The following is a 15,499-nucleotide window of genomic DNA, read 5'->3' on the forward strand; positions in this document are numbered from 1 at the left end:
CGTTACACACGCTTGCGAGCATCGGAGAAAGTGGGGACGATTTTCCGGCGTCATGAGCCAACTTTCGGTCGCTTATTTTAAGACTAACGAATGAACGCAAAAAACAAAAAAAAAAAAAGAGAGAAAATTGTTGTAGCACAAGATTTTTTATGAAAAAACCGTAGGATGAAACGATTTTCCAAGTTTAGAAAATACGATGACTTCACAAATTTTCAACTCTTACGTCGTATAAAAACACACGCGACACTGATATCAATGAATAACTTCACCCCGTATAATTTATCAATCCCAAAGTAGATTTAAAAAAACTCTTGATTTTTTTCTAATTAAAATGAAGGAAAACTAAACAAAAGCAAGCCGTAAAAATAGTAATTTTCACGGTAATTTTCGTCACTATACAAACCAATTCGATTGCCGCAAGCAATCAAAATCTTTCGCCTTAACAGTTTTCTCTTTTTATAAAATCTTCCCTTCATTATCCCTTTACTTCTTTGAAACTGTCTCTCTTGTTGCACAATTTCATTTATTTTGTAGCAATTTCTACAAAATTTTCTACAAACGTAGTATATGACAAGTGGGGCGCAATCTTCTGTAAAATTTTAATAATAAAGCCCTTGTGAACTGGAAAAGGGTTAATTAGAATGAATTGCAACGTTATAACCGTACGCTTTTAATTTGCAGAATAAAAAAAAAAAAAAAAAAAAAAAAAATGTGTAAAAAATGAAACAGTCAGAAATTACGATTATCATCATCACGCCGACACTCGCTTATTACTCACCTTACCCGCAGTTATCTCAATTGTTCTAATTTTTTCTTCCACCACATATATGTGTGTGTGTGTACTCAGGTACATAGGTACGACCTATCTAGGCACAAGACCCAACTACTGCTACTCCCATTTGGTCGCACTTGAATAAATGATCGCCAGTCACGCCCGAGGAAGATAAAAATTACACTATTCGCAACTCCGCTATGATTGTATAGTTTCGCTAGCATGCATGAATTGCATGGAACAGCGTATATTCCATTATACAGATGTACGGATGTGTGAATTCCCCGGAGTGAAATTGAAATTTCATCCCTTTTGTTAATTGCACAGGTGTACGCGTGTGTAGAGAGTGAGAAAAGTGGTATCAGCTCCATCCTAGGGGAAAATGTATCTACGTGCATTGGTGCTCATTGCATATGCGAGTCTACTACAAACAATTCATAAGCTTGGATGAAGCTACGCTTACGCTTGGTTTGATAACGGAGGCGTTGAGAAAAGAAAATCCAGAAAACTGCAAGACCTCGTTGTGTGAGCTTAACCCTTTCAGTCACAGTGGGACCGCCACGGTCCCACCTTTTCGAAAATCACCTCAGAGCTCTAGTATTGAACCAAAGCCTCTGAAAATACGTATCTAGAGGTTTTTTGAGTCGCTGATCACCAATATGAGGTCAGATTTTCGAAATTCAAAATGGTGGATCCGCTATAGTCGATCCAATTGGACAATGTGACAATAAAAATTTCAATCACGTAAAATCTTACTTTATCAGGAATATTCCTTCAAATATACATTAGAAATAAATATTTCAGTTAATTTGAGATGAAATTTGAGATAATTAAAATCCGTGGTTCCTTATCATTATCATTGATATATACATATATGTGCGTGCGTGCGTCATAATGGGGATATTGCAAAAAAACAACCAGAAGAAAAAAACAATAAATAAACACAACAAAACAAAGAACAGAAAAAAAAAACAAACAAAAAAGTGGAACTAGATGCTCTCCACGTCCTCGTCGTTAGTTCCGGGTAGGGCTAAGAGAGAGACACGAATATAGACAAAGAAAGATTAGATGGCATTTGCCACCTTGGATTTAGAAATTATAAGGTTATGACTTCAGATTCGTAACCAGCCATTCCAAAATCCCCCAAATGACTAAATTCAGGTCAAAATATTGAGCAGAAAGATATAAGATATAAAACTTGACGTCCACCATATCGGATCCGTCATTTTGAATTTTGAAAATCCAATGCCAGATTCGTAATCAGCGACCCCGAAAACTCCTAAGTACAAAGTTTTAGAAGAATTAATGAGTATTTGGAATTTCACGTCCGCCATATTGGATCCGCCATTTTGAATTTTGAAAATCCAATGCCAGATTCGTAATCAACGACCCCGAAAACCCCCGAGTACCAATTTTCATCGAAATCGCTGCAGATGAAAAATGCATGACTGAAAGGGTTAATTGCAGTTGTTTCGTTTTATATGAACTATTAAGACATGTACACTGAGACATTTCATTTGTTATAGTAACTTTCATTTCAGACTTTCATTTGTTATAGTAACTAGAAACATTCGATAAAACAGGTATCGTTAGCAAAAACTGTTTGAATATTGTTGGGATTACGAAAAACGAGTTACGCGTAAATATTTTGCGCTATTGTGGATTCTTTTTTGGTAATTGCAGCGTAGTGTTTTATTTTAAAATCGTTATTTATAATCCGCTCCCGTTGTTTGTGTGGACGAATAGGAAAACAGAAAACATAAACAATACAAAGTTTTTTGTCCAATTCAGTCGAAACGAGTGAAAACTGTATAATAACGTACGAATTTATCGAACGAAAATACTTTTCTATTAAAAAATCGACGTGTTTAATACTTTTTACAGATTCCTCGTTCTGAGCCTCATTAACGAATAACAAATGTTCGACTGTTCGTTCTGCCAGATCAGTGAATTTTCAAAACATGCTGACCACAAATTGGATGAAAAACCGTGACCCGCGCACTGCGGAGAATTCGAAGCGAAGAACATTCGGCGTTTGATTAGGAAAGAGCGAATCTAATTTTTTCATTTTACATCGTAATTTGTTTCTCTACGTCTATAAATACCGTTATGATTTGTTTGATAGATCCAGCACGGTGAGGAACTTACGTAAATCTTCGCGAACGTAAATAGCGACCCACATTTCGTTTAATCAAACGTTTCTCTCAGGCGCATTATCAAACATCTGGAATGTTAGAAGACCAAAACCAATGTAACGGAGGTTCGACTTGATTAAAAGCCCATAGAGATATGAAAAATAAACACGATGTCATTCCAAGATACCTATCTCGAAATAATTAAATCTGAAGGGAGAGAAGGAGAGAGAGAGAGAGAGAGAGAGAGAGAGAGCCCCAATGAGCGATTCAAGTGGCTCATTCGAGTGGAGATGAGAGCGTCGACCTCAAAACCAATCTAGTTGGGAAAAAATGAAATGAAAAATGGCCAGAAAATTACCGGATTATATTTACGAAGCAGATCGTCTACTTTAACGTTTATATATACGTGTAATTATAACCTCTTGATTGATTCAATGAATTGCAAATGGAAAAGTTTATTCTCAACGTATTCGTGAAATATTCTTGCGAAACTCCTTCTTGGCTGGATTTTTCTAACGATATAGTTCCACGGTTCAGAAGTTATCACAGATGGATATATAGGTCTTGGAATGAGCAATTAGCGTAATGGAAATTTGTAGAAGTTATTTCTCTTTCCAATGAAGATCCAGAGGCCCGACAGTTTTCGAGTCTTAAAATTATTAGGGTACCAAAACTCTGGCACCTCGTAACTAATTGATCCAGTCGCTGTTCCACTAGTTGAAAATTTGTTAAGAACTATTTGCGAACTGAGAATAAAAGCTCACGTATGAAATTCCGAGTCTTGTCGGTCGCTATTTTGAGTCAAAGTCAAAGAACTTTCACAGCGTGTTTCCGCAGTCGACTAAAATATTCCATGAAAATTTCATGCCAATCGCTAAAGTTTGACTCGCCAAAATTAGGAATGCAAAATCGAAATTTGCATAGTTAATACCAATTCTCAGACGTGATTAACAACGAACATCAAAGTTGTCGAGCAGCAATCCGTCGAAGCGAATCTGTACAATTCTCCTGGAAGCTACCGATAATCTGATTTGAAATCGTCGTGCTTTATACTTGAGAAGAAGGATCAAACAAAAGCCTGATTGCCGCGTATTTCTCCTGATTTCTCCAATTTTTTTTTTTGGAAGAAACTCTCGGTGCGTTGATAATCCAGTAAACGTAGTCTCCGACTTAGCTCTGACCAGCGAAGAGAAACGTTAAGACAGAGGCTCAGGGTGTAATGCCACTTGATATGTGGCAGCAATTTATCGTCCCTGTACGGAGTCTGGAAAGATGGAACGTTCGTTCGAAACAACGGAAGTCGAACGACGAAGGAGAGTCCGAAAAGCGGCGATGAGAGAACGGCTGAAATCCTCGAGCGCACCTGAAATTCGATATGATTCCGGCACGCCGAGTCAGACGGGAGTGCGGAACGTGTGTGAAAGGCTGGTGGATGCAGGCGACAGCACGAGGCGCATGGAATCAGGTAATCGGCTTGGCGCAGGCGCCAGCGTCGGGACGCCCGGCGTCTCGGGAGGCACGGCGTCTCTTCAAGTCTTCATTCGAAGTTGACACGCGAAACGCGTCGTCCACGTCGGCCGGGCATCATCCGACGAAACGCGGGACTTCGCGATAAGAACAGAACCGAAAGTGAAACCGGACGATGGTTTAGAGTGAAGAATGTCAGTCCGCGCGCCGAACGATCGTACGAAAAACGCGCCCGGTTGCGATTCGACGAATGAGGACAAATGACTGTTAGGAAGAAGAGGTGATCTCGATCTCGATCAACCTTCGATCACCGACGAATCCGCGTAGATACCGCGACACCAGCGAACATTTCGTATCGGGTGACGATAGAATGTGCAGAAAGTCATACAGCGATCGGTTTTATCAAGCACAAAACGAATCGTGACCTGAACGACTCTCTCCAATGATGAACTTCACCAACGAGACAGCGGAGTTCGAGGAGGAGGACGGTTTCAGCTGCAGCTTGAACGGGACCCTGGACGCCTTCCACACGAGCTACATCCAGGTCCACGGATACGCGAGCCTCCTGGTCTGTCTCTTCGGCTCGGTGGCGAACACCTTGAACATAGCGGTGCTGACCCGTCGGGAGATGAACTCGCCGACGAACGCGATCCTGACAGGACTGGCGGTTGCCGACCTCCTCGTCATGCTCGAGTACATTCCGTACGCCAGCCACATGTACCTTCTGCACCGTCCCCGACGTGAGCAGTTCACCTACCCTTGGAGCTTCTTCGTCCTCTTCCACTCCAACTTCGCCCAGGTCTTCCACACGATTTCTATATGGCTGACAGTGACGCTGGCGATATGGCGTTACATCGCGGTCGCCTTTCCCCAGAAGAACCGCGAACTCTGCAGCATCAACAGGACGATGCTCGCGATCGCTGGCGCCTACGTGATTTGCCCGATAATCTGCGTCCCACTGTACCTGACCTTCAGTCTGGAGCCACGGACCATGCTGATCGACGCGAGTGGAAACGCGGTGGACTTGAACCAGACGAACCATTCGGTGCCCGAAGACGCGGTGAACGCGACGTTGTACTTCGTCAACTACAGCCAGACGGCAATCGCTTATCCTTTCCTGAGGAACATGAACCTCTGGATATACGGCGCTGTCATCAAGATCATACCTTGCATCGCTCTCACCATTCTCAGCCTCCAGCTCATCCTCGCTCTCGTCGAGGCCAAGAAACGCCGGCAAAAACTCACCTCCGCCGCCCTCGTAAAGACTGTGAACAAATCTACCGACGCCAACGACGGGAAAAAAACACGTAAAAAACCATCCCGCCATATGGATAAGGAACGACAGACCGACAGGACCACCAGAATGCTTCTCGCCGTTCTTCTCCTGTTTCTCATCACCGAATTCCCCCAGGGTGTTATGGGTCTCCTCAGCGTCATGCTCGGCGCCAAGTTCTTTGACACCTGCTACGTTAAACTCGGTAAAAATACATTCAACGAGATTACACATGCTACGTTTGTCCCATGGTGACCATGACCAGCGGTAACGCTCCGTGATATACCTTCTAGTTAGAAACTGGCCAAAATGTATGAGAACGAAAGTTGAACAGGCGTAGAGATCGTTAGAATTTTCTTCTCTCCTTCGGAATTCCCTCTCATTGCTGTTGACAGGTTTTCCTTTTCGCTGCATCATTGACCAAAGTCGTCTAATAGAATTTCTGCCTCATTCTCCATCCGAATAGTTTCTCAAAAATGGCTCGCTGTAACGAGTTTCTGGCAAAAGTAATTTTTCAAGTGAACCGAGGGAACTTCACTCGAATTCCGCGGTTCGTGACGCTGAAAAGTAATCCTATTTTGTTTGGGGAAGTGTACCGCGCGTGTTACGTTGCGTCTGTGTGTCGTGCATGAAAACACGTGTGTGAGAAGACCGGGAGCCGTTGGTCTCTTGCAGGAAACGCGAGGAATTGTATTCGGGAAAAGGGGTCGCGGATGTGTGCGAAATCTCTTGCCCAGTCATCCGACACGCGATGCTATGCATGCTTATGGGAATATGATAGATCACGTGTGAATGTACTTTGGTCGAAAAAGTGTCGATGAAAAAATGACGCTAGTCATGTGGAACGCGTATTGTGTAAAAATTGAGAACCGAAACGCGTCAATGTCGCGAAAAATGTTATTATGAATCTTCAATTTTCAACCGAAAACGTACAGTTATTAACAATCTCGCGAAGATCGTAATTCTATCGGTACAATTTTTTAAACGAGAAACAGAGAATGTAATTTACTTTTTAAGTGGGTATCGTACCTCGGATTATTCCCAAAATGGTTCTCTTTCAATTGCCTGATAGATACAGTTTTCAGTTCGCTTACGTTAATTTTGAATAACTTTAAATGTATTCGTACCGCACGATTATTTTAGTTGTTGTTGGGTAGGTTTGTATAACTTTAGAAGCTGTCAGTCAGGTTGATTTTGATAAGATAAGTGGATCGGTTTGAGATGGGGAAAAATACTGGAAAAAGAAACTTTAATTCGTAGTGAACAAGTACTAAATTCAACGACCGCAGAAGCGTTGTATACGTATAATAAACATTTTTGTAAAATACAAGAAACGCGATATCGTCTAGCAGAAATTGTAGCTGTTGCCAAATAAATTCTCTGAAGTAATCGCCTGAAAGTTACATAGACACAAATGTGATTTTATTTTAAACACATCGTATTGGTTCGTTTATTAGAAAGCCCCAAAAAATAATATCGCAAACCACAATTTCTTGAAAAAATTCGAAACGCCAAGCAAAAAACAACTGCTTCTAACGGTTAACTGAAATTTGAACGTCAAATAGAACTAACTGAATAAAATAAACATGCAAGCAATGGTCGTTTTTTTTTTTTTTTTTTTTTGGTATAAAACCAGTTTGAACTTATAAATAAACGATTTCTTCAATCAGAGGTTTCCAATTTGTTACAAGTATTCACGCCAAGTTAAAAGTACACTTTTCTACCAAATTGAATTCACTCAAAGTCAGCAGCACTTTGAGCTTCCATTTCTTCGTTTTTTCCATTCTCATTCAATTTTCGATCATGCAAATTGACACGATTTGTCGAAAATGTAGCTATTTGTGTTTCCTTGATTATTCCGAAGCAAAGAACTTGAGAAATAAATAAATAAAATCCACACGCTTATTGCACGATATCTTACGGAGGTGGAGACTAAATTACACTGTGCAAACTTTCAGCGGCGTGTCTGTGTAACTAAACTTGTTCGAGATACTTGAGAGTGAAAAAATTTCAACATGGTAAATTTGAACACTCTATGACTAAGTAGGTGAAGAGTGTCCGGTTGATAATGGATCAAACAATTTTTCACGATTGAAAATTTAAGCTGCTCTCGAACGATATCAGCCACCGGCCAAATGACGGAACTTCAACGGCCGCAAGACCATTTGACACCAGAATCGATACCGTGAAATTAAAGCACGTAAATGGGTTCGTGGTACATCAGTACGAGTTTCGAGTGTCAACTTTTACGCACTGAGAAAAATTTTATTTGTTATAGTAACTAAAAAAATTCAGTGAAACAAGTATCGTTAGAAAAACTGTTTGAATATTGTTGGAATTACGAAAAACGATCCTTTTTTGGTAATTGCGACGCAAAATCAGTTTGTTCGGTTTACTCTACGTTTTCAGTTAAATAAGCCTTCAACGTCAATTTATTGTTGCACAAGCGTTAAATTTTTGCAACAGTTGCAAGAAAATACAGTAACAGTGATCGTAACGAGAAAGAATAGTAACGGATACTAGACTTTCCGGTAACAGCTATAAAACTAATTTTCATTTTCTATCTAGAACTATATTTTTCGATTGTGGTAAAAAATGAAAATAGTCAAGGACTGAGCGGTAACCGTAACTAAAAATTTCTTTCAGTGCGTCCACGGAATATTTCAAGTACCTGCACTGACCTTTTTCCTTCCAATTTCTCTCTTCTTCCGAATTGTATCATTTTTTTTTTCCAACTGCGCAAACCGCGGGGCGTTTTAAGACAAATTCGATTCAATCCACTCTTTTCCCTTTTACTTGGGGTGAAATTTAACGTTCATTTTTCTGGCATCCAAGGCCGAAGAAGCGGTAAACTATTCAAAGTGTAAAAGTACAACCATGTAAGCCGTTAATTTATCTCGGTTAGAAAGGGCGTTTTGTAATTTTCAACTGCGCCTTCTCATCGCCGTTAATGCCTTGGGGAAAATCCTCTGTATAATAAAATCTCGAAAGCTCCAAATTTTTCGTGTATAATCGGGCAGACGATTTAAAACGTTTCCCATGAATAAATCGCAACGAGTACGTATAGACGAAATTTAAGAGGTATGGAAAAAGAAAAAACATGCGGGGTATCGGGGAAAAAAAAATGTTTGAGATGATATTATTTATACATTCAACCATATGGCGCCTTGAATATTTTCTTTTAACAACACGTCAGTTTTCGTCAGTTTTATAGATGAAAAACGTGGGAATCCTGACTTCTATATTTCTCCCTCTAGGTGAAATGTCAAAGTTCAATTGACTAGCTTGAAAATATAACAACATTCAAATCACCGCGATATAACTGAACACGTTTATTACAATCAAAATACTGCAAAAGAAGAGACGTAATGCGGATAAAGAGATCGAATTAATTAAGCGATTAATTCCCAATCATGCTCCCCGTAATTCGATCAAATTTCCTTCACATTTTAAAAGCAAAGCACCGGTGTTAGTCTAATTACTTTAGCAATAAGTCAATTACAGAAATTCTCTCGTGTTTCCATTATTTTCTCCCTCACGTTTGTGTTTCCTACTGCGGAAAAACGTTCGTTTGAAAACGGCATGTAGAAGAACAAATCTCAGTAATCTCACCGAAGGCTTAGAGTCGACGTAACTCGATTGGTTATATTAGTCACGTAACGCGATTCATTGTCATTAAAGATGCAAATCGGGATAATTTTACGGCGAAAACTTTTTCATTCACAAGATTTCGTTCGAAACAAGTATTCGATTCGGAAAATAATAAATTTATCCCAATTCAGAGTGTAAAAAGAAATTCTCAGGCGAGAAAAATAAATGATACGGAATATCGGCTTTAAGTTAAGACGGCCAGTTCTTGCCCTGCGCTACATGGATATAATCGCAAATACTGCAAAAGCTGATCATTGTAATCAAGGGAAAGGAAATGAGAAAAGAACAACAGGCTTCGAATAACTTGAGTTACAAAACGGTGGAAAATAATACGATACTCTGATTAAAGCTGGGGTTAAAATTTAAAAAAATATTAACTTATATGCATTTATGGACCAATGGGCCAGCTTTTGAAAGGTGAAAATCTACGTCTGGCTGCAACCTAGATATTTACTTACTTTACACTGATTGTAAGATATGGAAATCATCTTATTTTCCTGCCTTTAAATGTTACCATTTACGAGAAACAGGCTTATAAATTTTATCACGGTTCAAAATTGAAGATTTGTTTTCGAATGTTCGGCACTTTCTATTATCGGAAATAAGATATGAGTCAAGGTGCTTTTTGTGTGAAAAAAAGTATGATCTTTCCGTACATAGAATCCATTTTAACGGTGGATCCTCAGCAACTACGGAAAAACACGTTCTTTCTACATTTTTGTTCTGTATTCGCAGAGCGGGTATAAATAAATTGTCTCAATTTTTTACGTGAACAAGCAGGTATTCGGAGTACGACCCTTCACCGGAAATTTGACTAAAATTGGATTGTACTTGTTCGATATGAATTTCCGAAAAATATTAAATGTATTAAAAAAATTCGTAATTTCTGGAATATTTGTATACAGCAATTCAACTATGATCCCATTTTTATCATACTCTAATAATGTTATAATATACTCCAAACTGTCACGTTTTCCACACAAACAAGCAGCAGTTTGAATCCTCTCAGTTCTTTGCATATACCTACAGGATTAAAAATGTCGCAAAAAAAAAATTAATCATTCAGCAGTTCCAGACGATCTACCTTAAAATGGATTTGATATTCAGAAAGATCGGATTCTTTTACTCAAAACACGAGATCTTGCTTCTTCCAGACGGCCAGAAATCTGAAAGCAAAGGTTCGACTCGAAAACGTAATAAAATCCGTCAACGTGTTTTTCGTAAATAGTAACATGCGAAATTTTTCTTGACCGTGGAGAATTATCGTAGAATTAAAACTCGTGGGTGTAAACTGCTCTCATATTATATACCGCATTACTTTCGGCTGAGACTTCGGCCAAAGCACGGTCAACCATCTTCAGAGCCTATAATGTACATTAACAATGTTTATACATAGAAACTTAGGAACTACGTTGAAGGTACAAATTTAGCGTAATATCGTTCCTGAAAGCTTACAATCAGTGCTAATTTAGAGGTTATGATCGTTCAGTTATTTCTACTTAGTTTTACTACCTTTCATCAATTGAAAACGACATTTTAATAGCGGATGTCAAAGGTTACGATGAAAGTAAATATGCAAAATCAAAACGTACAGAAACGAACGCGACTTCGGTTAACGCATGAGGTGTTTGTAGGTTGCACGTCTCGTGGAGAAGTAAATCAAAATTCTGAAAAAGGTCCTTAATTGTACGTATCATAAATTGGATGAACTATTTTTTTTTTCAAAGTAATATAAAATAAAACGGCGGCAGCACAGCTTTTCTTCGAAGAAGCCTTTTTTTTCAAAGACGCGCGGCCGGATCAACTGCACCTGCAATTTTTAATTTACGGTGAATGAAATTTTTTTTTCTTCGATTACACACGCGAACAGCTACAGAAGTGCGTAGGATTATTGTGATACATCGATTTTTACAAAAACGGCACGTTATTGAAACAAAAGTTTAAAATTCTAAGAAAAAATCGTCCGAAAATTGTTTATAAATAAAAAAATTCTGTAATATATCGAGAAAATCCTACCTAATTCTATGCATAACGCAATTGTGAATATACAGTTAAAACTTCAAGTCAATCAATCAAAATTTTTTCGAGTCAGGAGTCCGGTTGACTTGATAAAATGTAGTTTCGAGAAACACGCGTTCAAAGTTTTCGATACGGAAAACTGATTCGGTATTTCTTCGGATCGTTGATCCGTAATAAATAGTAAAATTCTGTCAATTATCTCTACGGTCAACTTTCCTTTTCCGCCAAGGCCTTTTACTTTATTTATTTATTAATTTTTTTAATTACGCAATCGGGTGTCCATCCTCTTTTGCACGTGGTCAACGCATTCTTTCTAGGACACTGTAAAATTCTCATACGGCTTAGCGTCTACGATTCCTTTAGCACTTTTCATCTATTATCTTTTTTCATCGTTTAACATCTTTTATAAAAATGTTTGAAAAAAACAAAAAACAACAACAACAACTTTTTGAAACTTCCACAGCGGCCTAACCCCTTAAGGATTTTGGTATCGTATCATAAAAATAGCATGTAAAAGCTGATGGAAAGTTGGGTGGATCGGCCTACACAGGTGCCGATACCAGTGACCCGGTTTACAGGGTCGCAGGATAAGGAGGGCTGATATTCCCAAGAGACAAATAGTTATCCCCTGACCTCGGAACTCTGGTCCCCCGTAAGATAATCGCCGGGGTCATTTGCAAGGGTAGAATTTCATCCGGCTCCGAGACCCGAGAGGTTTGAGAATTCGGGAATTCGAACGGGGTGCGGATTCGTTGGTTAATCACGTGTGAATTTATCTTGTCCAACAGGTGAAGTGATGGACATCCTTGCGCTGATCAATTCGGCCATAAACTTCATCCTCTACTGCGCGATGAGCAGGCAGTTCCGGATGACGTTCAACCAGCTCTTCGGAAGATCGAAACTCTTTGGGAGGTGGATGCCGATACCGCAGAATGGGGAAAACAACGGTAACACGGGGACAAATCACACGGTCACGCAAGTAACGCAAGTCTAGCACAGGCGTTTGCGGAAAACGACTGCGTGCTTTCCCGTATGAATTTACATCGCGGTTTTAAAACGCAAATCCAGCTCAAATCCTTAGTTTAATTAATTGTATGGTAATGCCGAGTTTCGCATTCAAATTGGACCACAATCAGCTCCTCTTAATACCTTCAACCCGAACGGTACGACCTAATATTTTGGCGAATGTGTAAAAGAACACACCGCCGCTTTCACTTTAATTGCCTACCTCAAAAACTTGGAATTTCCTTAAATTCGGTCGTATGTTTTCTACACGATACGACGTGGAGTATCTTTTTTTTTTTGAATAGAGGATTTTACGTTGTTACAAAGGAGCGAACAGGTGAAATCATTTTCATTGATCGTAGAGATGAAATATTTTTTTAAAATATTATTATATTCCATACCCATTCGTAAAAGTAAACTTTAGCCAGGTTTCTCAGTGGGATAAAAAAAAAAAAAAAAGTGAATCGTGAGTTTGGTACAACGGAACTCGTTCGGCCACCTATACGTAATATATACATATATTTATAATATGTATGTATATATATATATACGCGTAATCGTTACGAAAGTAAGAAGTTAAGTGTGTATAAATTAAGACAGAGTTATAATTATTATTACAAACGAAGCATCTCGAAGTGAAATTTACAGAACGTGTCAAGTTATGTAAGGAAACCTGGGCATCGGGCACATTTTTTCCAGTTACAATCTCGAATGTGCGGACCATCGCGTGTTTATATTAATAGAATGTTTGAGCCAAGAGTTTACGAGATATAACCCAAGTATAATAAATATATTTATTATACCGCAGTACACGCGGTTCAAAGGATAAACAATTTAATGATTTATTTACTCGAGCGCACGCACATCGCCTTGCAGCGTGACGCAATTTTCGCCGATCAATCACCCGGCGTTATGAGAGAAGTGCGTGAAGTGATCCCTCGATCAAACTCCGATTTCACGTGATGCGCATATTTATTTATTTGTTCGATTTTAAAACTCTGCAGGAAATGCACGAGTGCAGCACCAGCAACAACGGAAACAGCGTATTACACTGAGAGAAATTTTTAGTTCCGGTTACCGCTCAGTCCTGGACTATTTTCATTTTTTACCATAATCGAGAAATATAGTTCTAGGTAGAAAGTGAAAATTAGTTTTCTAGCCGTTACCGGAAGTTCTAGTATCCGTTGCTATTCTTTCTCATTACGATCGCTGATGCTATATTTTCTTGCAACTGTTGCGAAAATTTAATGCTTGTGCAACAATAAATTGACGTTGAAGCCTTGTTTAACTAAAAAAGTAGAGTAAACCGAAGAAACTGATTTTGCGTTGCGATTACCAAAAAAGGATCGACGATAGCGCAAAATGTTTACGCGTACCTCGTTTTTCGTAATTCCAACTATAGTCAAACAGTTTTTATAACTATACCTGTTTTACTGAATTTTTCTAGTTACTGTAAGAATTGAACTTTTTCTCAGTATAAGGATGCATGGGGCGTACAGTCAGGTCAAAAAAGTGGTCGAAACAAAACTGTATAAGACAAAAATTTACAAAATCTCACAATGTAAAAATAAAAAGATCCTCGTAACAAGGATAAAATTTTGAAATAATGCATTTTTAATGTTTATTCCTCGTTACGTGAAACAATTCCAGAGAGATAATATTGTTCTGTCATTTTTCATCTGGTCTTGATTACCAATAGCAATCTTATTCGTGAATGAACTTCCTCAAGATCGTCTCAGTTGGATTTTGGATAACGATAATATATTTAATGCTAAATCACAAGTTCATCGTATGTAAATTACGATTTGTATGCATCGAATTTTTCTTTACCTACCGATCAGCTGAAGAAAAAACAAACGGGACAAAAAGTTTTTTCGCGATGATCCCAAAAACTGCCGAGTAAAAAATCTGAAACTGATCAAGACTTGGCAGGCAGATGATAAAGTTTTGAAAGAAAAACTGTCTCACGTCATCAGACGATTTGCACGATGAGAAAAATTCCATTTGTTACAGTAACTAGGAAAATTTAGTGAAACAGGTACCGTTAAAAAAAACTGTTTGAATATTGTTGGAATTACGAAAAACGAGGTACGCGTAACCATTTTGCTCTATCGTCGATCCTTTTTTGGTGATTGCAACGCAAAATTAGTTCGTTCGGTTTACTCTACTTTTTTAGTTAAACAAGGCTTCAACGTCAATTTATTGTTCCACAAGCATTAAATTTTTGCAACATTTACAAGAAAATATAGCAACAGTGATCGTAATGAGAAAGAATAGCAACGGATACTAGACTTTCCGGTAACAGCTATAAAACTAATTTTCGTTTTCTACCTAAAACTATATTTTCCGATTGTGGTAAAAAATGAAAATAGTTAAGGACTGAGCGGTAACCGAAACTAAAAATTTCTCTCAACGCACTGTATTTCTGAGGAAATTCTTATTACTCGTCAAAATTGGTCGAACTGTGAGGATTTTGCAGTTAAAAAAATCGTAGATTAATTCTCTGACGTGGTTGATATCAGGATCAGGAAACTTTTTCTTCTAGATCACAGAAACCTTTCAAGTCGAGTATACCTAACTTGATGTGGTTTAGTTAGACTTTTTCAATTTTAGATTATTCACGTTTTTGTTTCGAAACAGTTCTGACCTGCGTTAAAAAATGACTACACGACCTAATTTAACATTGATTTAGAAAAACACATTTTTCACATCACACGAAATAATTATTCAGCGTATTTCGTACACGAAAATACGAGCGCGCCGAGTTTAGCCGCGCGAAATGCAAATGATGTTGAAAAACGACAGAGAAATAAAAAAATATTGAGTGACAACGGTAAGGGGATGACGACGAGTACGAGCTTTTGCGAAAAAGCACGTACCCGAATCTCGGCTTGCATAGCAAACCCGTGTCGTCACAACTTGAACGTTACGCCGCTAATTCCGTTCGTTGAATTATACTTGTGTAACTGTACTGCAAGCACACACGTGAATAATGTTTCGACGAGTATACGGGGTTCGGAATAATAAATAAAAAACAGTTACTTTATATAATTTTTCCGAGCCGCATTACATCCACAAGCCGGCTAAAATTACATTCGTACTGGTAACAAACCGTGAATCAGTTGGTCGTAAGCTTTCGCGAAATATTGCTTCCGAATAAAAAACTCGGAGCATACT

General features: G+C 38.6%; 1 protein-coding gene across 1 annotated transcript; it reads left to right on the forward strand.

Moving 5' to 3' along the window:
* The first annotated feature begins 4,465 nt into the window (after positions 1-4,465).
* LOC124304639 (G-protein coupled receptor dmsr-1-like) lies at positions 4,466-13,398 on the forward strand. Its single transcript, XM_046763121.1, has 2 exons — positions 4,466-5,852; positions 12,106-13,398. The coding sequence occupies exons 1-2, from the start codon at positions 4,817-4,819 to the stop codon at positions 12,309-12,311; spliced, it is 1,242 nt and encodes a 413-aa protein (XP_046619077.1). The 5' UTR covers positions 4,466-4,816; the 3' UTR covers positions 12,312-13,398.
* The last annotated feature ends 2,101 nt before the right edge of the window (positions 13,399-15,499 follow it).

This window comes from Neodiprion virginianus, chromosome 5, assembly GCF_021901495.1.
Source record: "Neodiprion virginianus isolate iyNeoVirg1 chromosome 5, iyNeoVirg1.1, whole genome shotgun sequence".
NCBI lineage: Eukaryota > Metazoa > Arthropoda > Insecta > Hymenoptera > Diprionidae > Neodiprion > Neodiprion virginianus.

Bases quoted from the DNA above. Each gene is read 5' to 3' on its own strand.
- LOC124304639 (XM_046763121.1), top strand. From the start codon at position 4,817: ATGATGAACTTCACCAACGAGACAGCGGAGTTCGAGGAGGAGGACGGT. The intron at 5,853-12,105 runs GTAAAAATACAT...CTTGTCCAACAG, and splicing joins CACCTGCTACGTTAAACTCG to GTGAAGTGATGGACATCCTT.